The 13,942-nt window shown below is 44.5% G+C and overlaps 1 protein-coding gene across 2 annotated transcripts in view; it reads right to left on the reverse strand.

Moving 5' to 3' along the window:
- The window catches only part of CCNL1 (cyclin L1), a 46,650-nt gene that overhangs the window by 4,829 nt on the left and 27,879 nt on the right, over nt 1–13,942 (reverse strand). The window contains exons 6-10 of one of the 2 annotated variants that reach the window (XM_040428141.1): nt 13,124–13,223; nt 11,643–11,747; nt 10,805–10,946; nt 10,505–10,604; nt 9,453–9,536 (exon numbers count right to left, since the gene is read on the reverse strand). In XM_040428141.1, the coding sequence (XP_040284075.1) occupies nt 9,453–9,536; nt 10,505–10,604; nt 10,805–10,946; nt 11,643–11,747; nt 13,124–13,223 (531 nt within the window). Of the gene's footprint in view, nt 1–9,452; nt 9,537–10,504; nt 10,605–10,804; nt 10,947–11,642; nt 11,748–13,123; nt 13,224–13,942 lie in introns of those variants that run through there. The other variant, XR_005778233.1, reaches the window with a different exon arrangement.

Genomic DNA, 13,942 nt, shown 5'->3' on the forward strand with positions numbered 1-13,942 from the left:
CCACTTTTAACCCCCTAGGTGCAGCACCGGAGGGGTTAATAGCAGCGGATCGCAGCGCGCATTCATAGAGGCCTGGTGCCGGGTATGGGATATGTCTGGCACCCGCATGGCAGCCTGCATTTGTATTGTAAGCATAAACGATATTCATTGGTGCTACAGTGGCCATAGCCCCTCCCCTCCTCCCTGCTATCAGCCCATTGGTGGCAGCAGCAGTACAGGGGGGGAGGGACCGCCTCCTTCTCCCCTGTGTTGTTGAGAACATGGCCGCGCTGAGAGCATTTTGGTCGCCATCTGGAGCCCCTCCCCCCCTCCTATCAGCCCATTGGTGGCAGCAGCAGTACAGGGGGGGGAGGGACCGCCTCCTTCTCCCCTGTGTTGTTGAGAACATGGCCGCGCTGAGAGCATTTTGGTCGCCATCTGGAGCCCCTCCCCCCCCTCCTATCAGCCCACTGGTGGCAGCAGCAGTACAGGGGGGAGGGACCGCCTCCTTCTCCAACTGCTGGGACGCTTACTGTATATTTCCCTATCGCCGATGTTGCATGCACCGACAATTAGGAGGATGAGCGCCGACGATACGAGGTGGATGTGTCACATTTGGCATACGTACGCCGTTACATGGTATGCAATTATGTCTACGGTACACAGTACGTGTGTGGCCTCATGAAAAATACATTAACCACGCATGTGCTGGCGGAGGAGAGCGAGGGTGGCTCCTCCACAATTCATCCCAGCAGCCAAACTGTTTGGGTTCTGGGATTTACTGGCATTTCATTCAGCCACAGTAATAAGTGCCAGCTATCCCGGGGCTCGCAGTGTACAGCAGGATGCTGCATGTGTGTGCCCTGTCTGTGTGCAGGCGTCTTTGTACGTCAATGTTTAAATGCGGTTCTCCGCCATGCACTGTCCATTGGTACTATACTGTCTCTACTCATGACTCAGAACACATAGGGTTAATCTATACTGCCATCTGCTTCTGTGCCAGTGTGGAAAAGTACATGGGCTGTCACCCATGTGATGCCCAAGCTCGGTCCTCGCCCCGTAGGTGTCCTGTCAGTGTACACCAAGACCCGTGTTGGTCAGCGCCGGTGGCAACTTCTGATTTTGATGCACACGTATACCCAGAGCTCAGGCACATCTCATGTGCTGCCTATAGTATGCCCCTTGTAGTGTACCCATCCACAGCATTATAAATTAGAATCATTGGTGGCGCAACCCCCCCTCCCCCCAAAGTATTATAATCATTGGTGTTGCAGTGGGTATCGTGACAACCCTAGGTAAGACCTATATTTTTTTTTTAGCCGCATCCTCCATTCATAATGACGCCCCCTCCTCATGTTGATTGACAGGACCAGCGGACGTGCTCGTTCTCTAACTGGCCCTGTCTGCGTTTTAAATCTCGCGCCGCTCTTCAGTTGGCGCAGGTGCACTGAGTGGAGGACGCTCGCTCGGCCGCTCCATCCTCAGTGCGCCTGCACCGATGACGTCACATGTACACCTGGCGCAGGCGCACTGAGGATGGAGCAGCCGAGCGAGCGTCCTCCACTCAGTGCGCCTGCGCCAACTGAAGAGCGGCACGAGATTTAAAACGCAGACAGGGCCAGTCAGAGGACGAGCGCATTGGCTGGTCCTGTCAATCAACATGAGGAGGGGGCGTCATTATGAATGGAGGATGCGGCTGCTAGAGAGATAATTTGCATATTATAAAAGTCCGTTTTTTTTAGACCAATAAAAAAGTTTAGTGGAGTGACAGAAGCCCTTTAAGGACCAGGGTGTCACGGGACCCCCCCACGCATTTAGCCGAGGTGCCTGCTCAATGATTTGAGCAGGCACCTTGTTCCGATCACAGCCGGCCGGGCGGCAGTGATCGGAACACCACATGACGTACCGGTACGTCATGTGTCCTTAAGGGGTAAAGAAACTAAAAACAACAGAAAAAGGTAAGATCACTATATATTGAATAATCGCACTATAAAAGGATTTTAATTAGCCCAAAAATGAAAAATGACTTTTGGGGGGAGGGGGTGACAGAAGCCCTTTAAGAATTTTGAGCCTCTCTCTCTGTACAGCCTCTAGATTCTCTAGTGCCAGGCTCTGTATTTTTACTGTTCTCCGTGAAGCAGCTCATTCAACGGCTCTTCATCTCGGACCTCCTAAACACTTACGGCTCAATAAGAATGTGGCTTGAAGAAGTGTTTATGACCTTTTAGTAATTTAGAGATAAGGTTTATTAGATGACCAGCACAAAGTGAAAGTACTATTCACATAAGCTAGACAAACAGTTAACTCTTTGTGACAGAACAGCTGAATATTTTCAATAAAGACCAATTGAAAAAATCATTTTTAGTACAGAATAAACAGTACAGAACCAAACCTTTAAGTAGTAAGCTGCAATGCACTGTGTGGACCAGTAACTTTCTATCATGGCCTTTTACACCCACAACCCTGTTACAGATTCACTGGCTGACCTGTTGAATATTTTCAGAAGGTACTAACACTTGCATAACCTGCCATTTTGGAGATACTCTGACCCATCACATCTTGTTATAGTTGCTCAGACCCTTACACGTTCCCATTTTACCTGCTCTAAACCTACTACAACTGCATGAGCTGACGGTTTACTTGCCGCCTAATATATCCTCATGAGATAAGTACAGTTATTAACTTTACCCCTGTGGTTTTAATGATATGGCCGATATTTCAGAAACAGCCGGCCACTGTAAATCATATCCACATACAGCTTGGGGTATGTTAAAGGGAACCTGTCACCATGTTCTGACATATAAAACCAAATGTACCTTAACCACCTCCGCACCGCCTAACGCAGGATCGCGTTCCGGAGGTGGCAGCGCTGCGCAGAGTCACGCATATACGAGTCATCTCGCGAGACGCGAGATTTCGCTCAAAGCCGGCCCGCGCATCGCGGGCTGGCAAAATTAAAAGAAGTATTTCGTCACCAGCCTGCCAGCAACGATCATTGGCTGGCAGGCTGGCGATTTTCAAAAAATCCAATCAAAAGTCATAACAGATCATATTAGTAAATATGATCTGTTATATGGCTTGTCTGCTCCTCTGCTGGTCCTTTTCGTCGGTTGGATCCAGCACAGGAGCAGACTGAACTGTGAGTACACCAAACACTACACCTTAGCCCCAGATCACCCACCTGCACCCCAATTAACCCTTTGATCACCCCTTTGATCACCCCTTTGATCGCCCCTGTCAATCACTAGTGAAAGGAAAAAAAGTGATCAGTGTAAACTGTCACTTTTTTTTTTTCACTGGTATTGGCTGTTAGGTTTTAGGGATAGTTTAGGCCCCTTGGTTAGGTAGTTAGCGTCAGTTAGCGCCCACCCCACCGCACCGCAGTCACTTTTATTCGCTGTTTAGCGTATCGCTAATCAGCATTTGTACTTTTATAGTATCTGTAAGTGATCAAAACTGATCACGGTCAGATCTATAATAGTATTAGTGTCACCTTAGCTCGCCCTCCACCCAAAACGCAGTGTTTGCCCGATCAGGCATGATCGGTCGCCCACACATGCGTTCACCCACGCCCGCCCCACCGCAGTGACAAAAAATATATATTTTTTGATCACTGCACATTCATTTTACACGCACTGCGGCGATAAAAAAATCAGTTTTGATATTTTTTATCAACCGCAGCAGCCTCGGGTACTTCGCTAGCCTCCCCTTTGTAAGACAGGCTTGCTTTTTTTCTTGGGTAGTCTCAGGGAATACCCCTAAATTTAGTAGTCCAAACAGGGGGTATTCTTCTGAAGAGGCCTACAGGATTCTGACCCAGTCGGATGAGGAGTGGGAACCCTCATCTGACGAATCTAGCGGGTCAGAATATGAACCTGTGGAAAGCAGTGGCTCTCTGACCCAAAGTTCGGACGAGGAGGTGGAGGTCCCTGGCAGCACCAGGCGTACCCGGCCCCATGTCGCTAGACCACAGGTTACGCAGGATCCGCTTCAAGAGCAGCAGAGTGGGGCTGTCGCTGCCGGATCACGTGGTGAGGCATACACCAGCAGCGCAGCCCTTCCTGGACCTAGTACCAGCACTGCCGTACAACCTGGTGAAGTAGCGAGCACCAGAAGGGCAGTAGAAGCTGGTACGGTGGCACGTGCAATAGTTACCCCGTCGCAGCCACCGCACAGACAGGCCCGTAGAGCCCCTAGAGTCCCTGAGGTGCTGGCAAATCCTGATTGGCAGTCACCAACTTCAGCCGCACCAGTAGTTCCCCCTTTCACCGCCCAGTCTGGAGTTCGGGTTGAGACGGCTCAAATCGGTTCGGCCCTGGGATTTTTTGAGCTGTTCTTGACTGCGGAGCTCTTGGACTTAGTCGTGGCAGAGACCAACCAGTATGCCACACAATTTATAACCGCAAACCCGGGAAGCTATTATGCCCAGCCTTTCCGGTGGAAACCAGTCCAAGTTTCCGAACTTAAAATTTTTCTGGGCCTTCTCCTCAACATGGGCCTGACAAAAAAGCATGAATTGCGGTCATATTGGTCAACGCACCCAATTCATCACATGCCCATGTTCTCTGCTGCTATGTCCAGGACACGATTTGAGACCATCCTCCGTTTTCTGCATTTTAGCGACAACACCACCTCCCGTCCCAGAGGCCACCCTGCTTTTGACCGGCTCCACAAAATTCGGCCCCTCATAGACCATTTCAACCTGAAATTTGCAGATTTGTATACCCCTGAGCAAAACATCTGCGTAGACGAGTCCCTAATACATTTTACCGGGCGCCTTGGCTTCAAACAATACATCCCAAGCAAGCGTGCCCGGTATGGGGTCAAATTGTATAAGCTCTGTGAAAGGGCCACAGGCTATACCCACAAATTTCGGATCTATGAGGGAAAAGATCAGACCCTGGAGCCGGTCGGTTGCCCTGACTACCTGGGGAGCAGTGGGAAGACAGTCTGGGACTTGGTGTCACCCTTATTCGGCAAGGGGTACCATCTTTATGTGGACAATTTCTACACAAGTGTGGCCCTCTTTAGGCATTTGTTTCTAGAACGGATTTGCGCCTGTGGCACCGCGCGAACTAGTCGCGTGGGCTTCCCCCAACGGCTTGTAACCACCCGTCTTGCAAGGGGGCAGAGGGCTGCCTTGTGTAACGAAGAACTGCTCGCGGTGAAATGGAGAGACAAGCGTGACGTTTACATGCTCTCCTCCATTCACGCAGACACGACAATCCAAATTGAGCGAGCAACCCGTGTCATTGAAAAGCCCCTCTGTGTCCACGACTATAATGCGCTCATGGGAGGGGTGGACTTCAATGACCAGATGTTGTCTCCGTATTTAGTTTCCCGCAGAACCAGACGCTGGTATAAGAAGGTGTCTGTATATTTAATTCAATTGGCGCTGTACAATAGTTTTGTTCTCTACAGTAAGGCTGGGAGAACAGGATCCTTCCTCAAATTCCAGGAAGAGATCATCGAGAACCTCCTTTACCCAGGAGGTTCCGTGGCCCCATCCACCAGTGTAGTTAGCCGTCTACACGAGCGACATTTCCCCAGTGTCGTTCCTGGTACCTCAACCCAACCGTCACCCCGAAAAAGATGTCGTGTCTGTAGCAGGAGTGGAATAAGGCGTGACACCCGCTATTTCTGTCCTGACTGTGCTGACCACCCTGCCCTATGCTATGGAGAGTGTTTCCGGAAGTACCCCACACAGGTACACCTAGCATAGGGATCACATCTCACCAGGACAGGCACACAGGGCTATTAGGGCCCATTCACTCACAGCTGCTGCAAACCTCTCCTTTCACCTGGGATAAAGTGCATAACGTACTTCGCCACATCTTTGGGAGATTTGCGCTTTGCACATTGTCCCATGGGGAAGGAGAGGTTTGTTCTATAAAGGTAAAAAAAACTAAACAAAAAAAAAAATACCGGTAAGTAAAAAAAGTTAAACGTTCAGTTAAAAAAGTTTAAAAAAAGTTTCTATGTTCTGTTCAACAGTTAATAAATTTATTGCGTTGCGGCCTGGTTTTTTCTTTGTTTTGTTTTTTTTACCTTTCAGGTGGACCAACCGATCGACTAGCTGCAGCACTGATGTGCATTCTGACAGAAGCATTGCGCTGCTGTCAGATTACACACAAGTCGGTGTATGCGGCGCTGCAAGACGAGATTTCTCCTCTGCAGTAAAAGATACGTTTGCCGAGGCATATGAGCTGAGGAGGTGGCGGTGTTCATATACTTTGGCAAACACTTTGTGTATATATAAAAAAAAAAAATCCCGGCAATGATTTATTCATCCACATCGATTGATGTGAATGGAGAAATCTGGTTTGCCAGGGCATACGAGCTAAGTGGGCATGGATGTTGGGCGGAGCTCCTATGTCCTGGCAGACGCCTTTCCCCCTCCTTTTTCTTTTTTTGGCAGAGATTTTTTCATCCACATTGATGGATGCGAATGAAGAAATCTGTGCCGTTCATTTTTTTCTTTCAGCCCAGCGGCTGAACGGAAAAAAAAAAATCTCATTACCTGTATGCTCAATATAAGAAGAATAGCAGAAACTCCTAATGCTGGGCATACATGTAATGATTGCGGAGACCCTCAAATGCCAGGGCAGTACAAACACCCCACAAATAACACCATTTTGGAAAGAAGACACCCCAAGGTATTCGCTGAGGGGCATATTGAGTCCATGAAAGATTGAAATTTTTGTCCCAAGTTAGCAGAAAGGGAGACTGTGAGAAAAAAATATATATATATTTTTTTTTTCTATGAACTCGCCATGCCCCTCATTGAATACCTTGGGGTGTCTTCTTTCCAAAATGGGGTCACATGTGGGGTATTTATACTGCCCTGGCATTTTAGGGGCCCCAAAGCGTGAGAAGAAGTCTGGTATCCAAATGTCTAAAAATGCCCTCCTAAAAGGAATTTGGGCCCCTTTGCCCACCTAGGCTGCAAAAAAGTGTCACACATGTGGTATCTCCGTATTCAGTAGAAGTTGGGGAATGTGTTTTGGGGCGTCATTTTACATATACCCATGCTGGGTGAGATAAATATCTTGGTCAAATGCCAACTTTGTATAAAAAAAATGGGAAAAGTTGTCTTTTGCCAAGATATTTCTCTCACCCAGCATGGGTATATGTAAAATGACACCACAAAACACATTGCCCAACTTCTCCCGAGTACGGCGATACCAGATGTGTGACACTTTTTTGCAGCCTAGGTGGGCAAAGGGGCCCACATTCCAAAGAGCACCTTTCGGATTTCACAGGTCATTTACCTACTTGCCACACATTAGGGCCCCTGGAAAATGCCAGGGCAGTATAACTACCCCACAAGTGACCCTATTTTGCAAAGAAGACACCCCAAGGTATTCCGTGAGGGGCATGGCGAGTTCCTAGAATTTTTTATTTTTTGTCACAAGTTAGTGGAAAATGATGATTTTTTTTTTTTTTCATACAAAGTCTCATATTCCACTAACTTGTGACAAAAAATAAAAACTTCCATGAACTCGCCATGCCCATCAGCGAATACCTTGGGGTCTCTTCTTTCCAAAATGGGGTCACTTGTGGGGTAGTTATACTGCCCTGGCATTCTAGGGGCCCAAATGTGTGGTAAGGAGTTTGAAATCAAATTCTGTAAAAAATGACGAGTGAAATCCGAAAGGTGCTCTTTGGAATATGGGCCCCTTTGCCCACCTAGGCTGCAAAAAAGTGTCACACATCTGGTATCTCCGTATTCAGTAGAAGTTGGGGAATGTGTTTTGGGGTGTCTTTTTACATATACCCATGCTGGGTGAGATAAATATCTTGGCAAAAGACAACTTTTCCCATTTTTTTATACAAAGTTGGCATTTGACCAAGATATTTATCTCACCCAGCATGGGTATATGTAAAAAGACACCCCAAAACACATTCCCCAACTTCTACTGAATACGGAGATACCAGATGTGTGACACTTTTTTGCAGCCTAGGTGGGCAAAGGGGCCCATATTCCAAAGAGCACCTTTCGGATTTCACTCGTCATTTTTTACAGAATTTGATTTCAAACTCCTTACCACACATTTGGGCCCCTAGAATGCCAGGGCAGTATAACTACCCCACAAGTGACCCCATTTTGGAAAGAAGAGACCCCAAGGTATTCGCTGATGGGCATAGTGAGTTCATAGAACTTTTTATTTTTTGTCACAAGTTAGTGGAATATGAGACTTTGTAAGAAAAAAAAAAAAAAATCAGCATTTTCCGCTAACTTGTGACAAAAAATAAAAAGTTCTATGAACTCACTATGCCCATCAGCGAATACCTTAGGGTGTGTACTTTCCGAAATGGGGTCATTTGTGGGGTATTTGTACTGTCTGGGCATTGTAGAACCTCAGGAAACATGACAGGTGCTCAGAAAGTCAGAGCTGCTTCAAAAAGCGGAAATTCACATTTTTGTACCATAGTTTGTAAACGCTATAACTTTTACCCAAACCATTTTTTTTTTACCCAAACATTTTTTTTTTATCAAAGACATGTAGAACAATAAATTTAGAGCAAAATCTATATATGGATGTCGTTTTTTTTGCAAAATTTTACAACTGAAAGTGAAAAATGTCATTTTTTTGCCAAAAAATCGTTAAATTTTGATTAATAACAAAAAAAGTAAAAATGTCAGCAGCAATGAAATACCACCAAATGAAAGCTCTATTAGTGAGAAGAAAAGGAGGTAAAATTCATTTGGGTGGTAAGTTGCATGACCGAGCAATAAATGGTGAAAGTAGTGTAGGTCAGAAGTGTAAAAAGTGGCCTGGTCTTTCAGGGTGTTTAAGCACTGGGGGCTGAAGTGGTTAATGCTCGAGTACCCTGATAGTTCCCAGCGATCGATCCATAATCTTCTCTAGACCAACCTGTCCTATTTTATCGCCCTATGCTTTCCCGCCTTTTATGCTAATTAACATAAAACAGTCATATCTTACATGTTTGACCTGAGAAGAGTCATTTTCTTGGGAGTCAAGCACCCCAGCTCCGCCTAAGAAACATCCCTATAGATAAAATCTCACGCATACGCAATATTCAATTCGGGCAGAACATTCCAGCACGTAGTGGCGTGAGGGGGAGGGGACATACACTAAACGATCTGATTGGTCTAACAAAGAAAGGGCAAGTGCGCGGATTTCAGACAAGATTACAAGCAGTGAAAGCAGAAATTGGTTGTCAAAGTTTAGTGGGAGGGAAATAGGCTATGATGGTGTGAGGGAGAGGAATTATTTACGCAAATGAGCCCAACGGCGGGAAAGCTTTATAGGGTGATAAAATAGAACAGCTTAGTCCTGAGAAGATTATGGATCGATCCCTGGGAACTATCAGGGTACTCAAGTATTAAGGTACATTCTGTTTTATATGTCAGAACATGGTGACAGGTTCCCTTTAATGTTAGGATTATAAAAAGGTCAGAAGTAAATGAGTCTGCACCATTGTACAAAAGTCACAATGAAACTTACTGTCTTCTTGGAGAGCGGGATCTCGATTTTGTTCGTGAACGTGACCTGCTCACACTTCGACTTCTTTTGCCTTCCTTTCGCAGGCTGGAAACAAAGAAATAGCTCATTAGGCATAGGTGACCACAGGGGAATAAATACTGCTGGCTTTCTTGTTAATTAGTGATATTTTTTTTTTTTTGTGTCTGACGTTTTCTGAAAAACACAGCATACTGAAGACTATCATTTTGACATCTCTTCGAGAGGGGGGGAAAAAGGCCAGAAAAAAGTGGTTCTCAGGCATTTACAAAAGAAATGCCGCTTAAAAACACACCATAAATATTGTATGCAGTATGGAAAAAATGGCGAGCTGTTTCTATGTATTTTTTGCAGCGATTAAAAAGCCTGTGAAAATTCATGTGTGTTGGGAACCTCAAAGAGGTATTTCTGGCAGTCAATAAAAGAGGAATCTTTAGCTTGTTACTGCATGTGTAAAACAAAATTGTACCACTTTTTTGCCCTCTAGAAACTATCCACCATACTGTTCAAATAAAATGTGGACACTCCTCTGGCTCGACATTACTGCAGGATGTGAAGTCAGATAAATAACCATTATACAACCAAAATGGCTGTAGTTTTTCTGCAGTACCTACTGGGGTGGGGTGCCTTAAAGGGGTGGTGCAGGGGGGTTTATATTGGATGACCTATCCTCAGGATAGGTCATCAATATCAGAATTTTGGCATTCTGCACCGCCGCTGCAAGGGAGACAATGCCCTGTGTAATGAAGAGGAAGTAGCGCTCGTATGGAGCAATGCATTCTCTTCAGATATTGATGATGACCTATGCTGAAGACAGGTTATCAATATAAAACCCTTGCACAACCCCTTTACTTTATCATCCATTTCCTTTAGTTCTATAAACTTCAGGAAAAACATGAATTGGATATGAAAATGGGATTATGTATGTCATATTTCGATTCATTCGACTGCTGCCTTTTGTGTATTAGTGCATTAAGCCATTTTTATATTTTAAATTGAAGAAAAGATTTCTAGCTACAAATAACCACACTACTCACCCATTGTAGGGACTCTTCAATGACTGCTTTTCTTCTGGCTCACGCTTAATTTTTGCAGATACCGGAGACTTCTCCTCGGCCTTCACTTCTCTCGGAGACGCTAAACAAGTAAAGTCACTTATTACATTGCTGAATAATATACTCTTATTTAGAAATGGTCTATTATGAGGCCATAAAGATTAATCATTATGAATTTGCAAATGATACCATATATGTCAACATTTTTGTCTTAAGTGCATAGTCTCAATAAAATGGTAGAGCCATAAATAATGTAAATGAATAACTTGATAGAAAACCTACATGGTTTAGATGCTGGCGAGAAACCTCCCATTGTAGAAAGAGCAGGTGTTCCATCAGGATTCAGCCCCTTTGCTTTGAGTTTAGCTTCCTGCAGGGCAACTTTCCTCTTTTCCACTTCTTTGTCCAAAAGGTCATAGTTTGGCTGTTAAAACATATCAAGCACATAGATTTATTTATTATTATATTTTTTTTGCATTTTGTTGCTGAAAAATCAGATTAACCACCTAACAGTTCTGCCCGACCACAGCAGAAGGAGGAGCAGGGGGGTAATGTACAGCATTAGCACAACATCAGGAGATATCACAGTAAGGCCTCCTGTATCATGGATGTGGACCCATTCACTTGAATGGGTCTGTAATCCGAAAGGTACAGTACAGAACAGAGGCACAAAACCCCACAGAAGAACCATGGAGTGCATCCGCATTTTTTTTGCAGTGCAGAGTACAATGACCTATTCAAGTTGAGTGGGTCTACATCTGTCTGCACCAGCCACACGGATGGTGCCCGTGCATTGGGAACCGCAATTTGCAGTTGTGTGCATGAGCCCATAGAAATCAAGTCAAGAATAAACATGACAAAATCTGCATTTACTTTCACTTTCAGCTGCATTTACTGCCATCCCAATATCAAACAGTGATAGCCTCCAATGTAGTGAAGATAATACCAGAACCACTGCATTGTTTGAAAGCTTGGAATGTCAGCTTTCAAACAAGAGCTGCTACCAATCCTGAGATATAAACAGCTAAAGCAGCCCCCACCTGCTGCGAGGACTTGGGCAGAACTATTAGGAGGATGAAGCAATCTGACTAAAGACAGCATGTATGGCAATTCAACTTACCTTCTTCCAACTGTAAAGTCTCAAAGTTGAAACACAGATTTCTTGAATGCTTTCTTCAGTTGCTCCAAATAATAAAAACCAGTGTGGTTTATTTGGTAATGGAATCTAAAAAAAGAATGGAAAAAGGTTCAGAAACTGTTTATTCAGCAGCGAACATACAAAAGACAATTTTGTAACATCACACCAATCAAAAACCCTATTTACTTAAATCTGATAATCTCTGGATTGGAGGAACCTGGGCTAATTTGTCCAGGGCAGGCTAGTGTTAAGATGGTGTGTAGTCAGGATTCTGTGTAGCTTGTAGCTGATCAGTTAAAGAAGGTAATAGTGGAAAATGCAATTCCTTATTACTTGAGTCTAGGTACCCCAAACTGTAGGTAATATTACTGTTACATAATACTGAATGCGTGACAGTGACCTTACTCTGCAGAATACTTGACAAGCTCAAATAACATGTTCTCCTGTTTTAGAGGAGACAGATGTGCCCAGCAGGTGGCAGCATTACGGTTAAGCTCCTTCCTTGCCATGTGAAGAATTAGCAGTAGATCATAGGTGAAGTTGCCAAAGTGAATGCAGTGTATGTAAATGTATAACCACTACTGCCCAATATAAAAAAATAAAATAAAAATCAAAGCTATTTTGTAAACCCAAAAAGGAAAAACAAAGAGGGTCATTCATTAAGACCAGCGATTTATAGGCCAGCCTTAAAGGGGTTTTCTCATATCATATCAGACAATGGGGGCATATCGCTAGGATATGCCCCCATTGTCTTATAGATGCAGGTCCCACCGCTAGGACCCGCACCTATATCGAGAACTGAGCCCCGAAAGTGAAGGAGAGCGCACTGCGCATGCGCAACCGCCCTCCATTCATTTCTATGGGGCCACCAAAAATAGCCGAGCACTGGCTCAGCTATTGCAGTCTGCCCCATAGAAATGAATGGTAGCATGGGCCGCGCATGCTCGGCACGCTCTTATTCACTTCTATGGGAGAGGCGGGGATTAGAACTTGGTGGTGGACAGACCCCGGGAAATCTGGGGTCCTCCAGCCACAGTGCTCCCCGCTCCGTTCTCGATATAGGTGCGGGTCCCAGCGGTGAGACCCGCACCTATCAGACAATGAGGGCATATCCTAGTGATATGCCTTCATTGTCTAAGATGGGAATATCCCTTTAATCCCCATGTGCTGGCAGTGGATGCAAGAAAGTTATGTAGAGGCACAGGCCTCTACAGAAACTTTGGCACTTAGTTCCACCGATCATATGACATGGTTTAAACTACGCCAGATCCCTGATGGTAAATCAGACAGGCCGACCTGCCCGCCCTCTACCCCGTCCCCTTTTTATACCACTTCAGAAAAGTGATGAGCGGAGAAAAGTCCCAGATTTTGACGCAAGCCCCTTTGCAACAATCTACGCCTTAAAATGCGCCAAAAAGAGTATATTTTTTAATAACTGACCTCCAAAGTTCCTAAAGCCTCACCTGCAAAACTCTAGCAGCAAGATAAATACAAGCGCAGGCAATAGTTTCTGCTTCGAATCTGACAAACACATTGGTTCGAAGGCAATCATTCATGAAGTTCCTGAGAAACATAAAATATGAATGATCACTAAATAATCCAACAAGTTCAGAATAAAAAAAACAAGGGTCAAAGAAAACCACCACTTTGGAGACTCAGTATACTTTGTTTTTTCTTCTCACTCTGGTTATATTACAAATATAAAAGAATGTAAAATTACACTTACAAGTAAATATGGTAATTATATTGTTTTCTGACCCATATTTCTATCCCTTAATATAACTAAAGGTAAATAACGATATTAACACAGATTTGCTTTAGGAAATGCACCTTAATATAATATTTCAACTTAATATATTTCTTGACATAAATATTTAAATATTAAGGGAACCGGTTACAGAAAATGCAGTGCAATCTCCTAGTCCAGAATGAGCACATAAATTTACATAAACAAAAATTTTACTGAAACTTTTCCCACAATACTAAACACCAATCTGCTAGGACCCTGCTCTATAGCATGCTGCCTGCAGATTAGACACCAGGTTCCCTTGAAATGGGCTCATTTGACAGGGACTTTTTTTCTTTTTTTACTAGAGAGCTCAGAGTGGTTTAAAAAATAAAATAAAAAAAATTATATATAATTAATGAATCTATATCTCCCCCCATTGCTCATGTTCTAACACACACTGGGTCCCAGATGATCTCTCTTTCTCAGTCCTACCTCATGCAGGAAAGGGCAGAAATGGCCCACTAGGCTAATCACTGACTATGATTGGTCTCCG

The sequence above is a fragment of the Bufo bufo genome, chromosome 4 (genome assembly GCF_905171765.1).
Source record: "Bufo bufo chromosome 4, aBufBuf1.1, whole genome shotgun sequence".
Lineage (NCBI taxonomy): Eukaryota > Metazoa > Chordata > Amphibia > Anura > Bufonidae > Bufo > Bufo bufo.